Source organism: Sinocyclocheilus anshuiensis, unplaced genomic scaffold, assembly GCF_001515605.1.
Source record: "Sinocyclocheilus anshuiensis isolate Anshui unplaced genomic scaffold, SAMN03320099.WGS_v1.1 scaffold1312, whole genome shotgun sequence".
NCBI lineage: Eukaryota > Metazoa > Chordata > Actinopteri > Cypriniformes > Cyprinidae > Sinocyclocheilus > Sinocyclocheilus anshuiensis.
This window is the reverse complement of record NW_015544237.1, coordinates 567,555-569,247: the sequence shown is the minus strand read 5'-3', so window position 1 is coordinate 569,247 and position 1,693 is coordinate 567,555. Positions and strand designations below refer to the sequence as shown.

Genomic DNA, 1,693 nt, shown 5'->3' with positions numbered 1-1,693 from the left:
CTAGCGACTTTTCTGGATAAACCTTAGCTATGGTTCAGTTGGAAGATTTCGCCAGTGCTATCCCGCGAACGCGAGGTCTGACTTTCCCGGAGATTTTTGATCAAATAAATGCAGCCTTGATGGGCATAAGAGACTTCTTTAAAAACCATTACAAGTCTTACTGATCCCAAACTTTTGACCGGAAGTGAGTGAGCGTGTGTGTGTGTGTCAAGAGCATGTGAGCGGAGCGTGATATGCTCAGCGCCACTCGCTCAACCCAGAATGCCGTTTGGTATATATATATATATATATATATATATATATAATGTTATCAGCTGTATTGCGTGTGGTTGTTGTGTTGCAGCAGCGCAGTGTCGGCCGGGCGAAGGTGGCTCATGCCGTGGTGGTCATCTTCATGGAGTTTTTCGCCTGGGGTCTCCTGACCACGCCGATGCTGACCGTGAGCATTAAACACTGAACACAGGCTGATTTTAACATGAGTTTTCAGAGACAGAATTAGATTACTTCTGTGGAAAGGAAAAAAAAGGAACATACGACATATTAAAATATCCCTTGATAAATAATATACATAAAACATTGCATAAAACTTAATGTTTAAATAATGCATTGAAAATAATATAATTACAAGTAAGTTGCACTATAATAAATGACAGCACATAGCTAAAATTAATGTATGCAAATGTAAAAATATGTGATTTTATTATGTGTTAAAGCCATTTTTTTTATAGAACCTTATTTTATCACCTATATTTTAAGCATGTTATTTTGAATCACATTTTATTTTATATATATTTTTTTATATTCGTAATTTTATGTCTGTATAATTTTAATTATTTCTTATTTCAGTTTTAGTTATTTTAGTACATCAAGAAAATGAGAAATGCTGCTTTAAAATAAGTTTTTTTTTTCCCCCCCAAGTAATGAAGATATCTTTTATGATTTTAGTTTCAGTTTTAGTCTACTAAAACAACCCTGATTTGAACTTGATTATTGGATTAGATTTTATCATACAAGTGTCACTTTCGGTTTCTTTTCTGTACAGTGAAAGGAAAAATGTTTTCTGGTTTGATAATGTACCTAGCTTCCCATAATGCACTGCAGATGCAAATGCAAAACAAAGTGCTCAGGAGCTCATTCATGGCCAAATGCAAACCGTGAAAGTGATATGAAACTCTAGCGCTGTGTTTTCTGATGTTTCCTCGTTCCAGGTCCTGCATGAAACATTTCCACAGCACACGTTCCTCATGAACGGCCTCGTTCAGGGCGTCAAGGTGAATCCGGTGCATCTGTTGTTGTGCAGCTGCATGCATTTGATGAGTTGTAATTATAATATGTGAAACCCAGACCACAAAACCAGTCATAAGTGTATTGTTGGCTATTGCTACAAATATACCTGTGCTGCTTAAGACTGCTTTTGTGCTCCAGCTTTTGATTATTATTTGCTGAAAAGACCAAATATTAACCCTGTTCTGTTTGTTAGTGTGTAAAAGGCAGCGTTGTGTGTGAGAGAGTGCGTGTGTGAGAGTTTGTGTGAGTGCATGTGCGTGTGTGAGAGAGTGCGTGTGTGAGAGAGTGCGTGTGAGAGAGTGCGTGTGTGTGAGAGTGCGTGTGTGTGAGTGCGTGAGTGCGCGAGTGCGTGTGCGCGTGTGCGCGTGTGCGTGTGAGTGTGTGTGTGTGTGTGTGTGTGTGTGTG

At 38.7% G+C, this 1,693-nt stretch overlaps 1 protein-coding gene across 1 annotated transcript in view; it reads left to right on the top strand.

Annotated features, from left to right (window-relative positions):
• LOC107697580 (hippocampus abundant transcript 1 protein-like) overlaps positions 1-1,693 on the top strand; it is a 16,059-nt gene that overhangs the window by 547 nt on the left and 13,819 nt on the right. The window contains exons 2-3 of the mRNA XM_016498379.1: positions 344-439; positions 1,209-1,333. Coding sequence (XP_016353865.1) covers positions 344-439; positions 1,209-1,333 — 221 coding nt within the window. The remainder of the gene's footprint in view (positions 1-343; positions 440-1,208; positions 1,334-1,693) is intronic.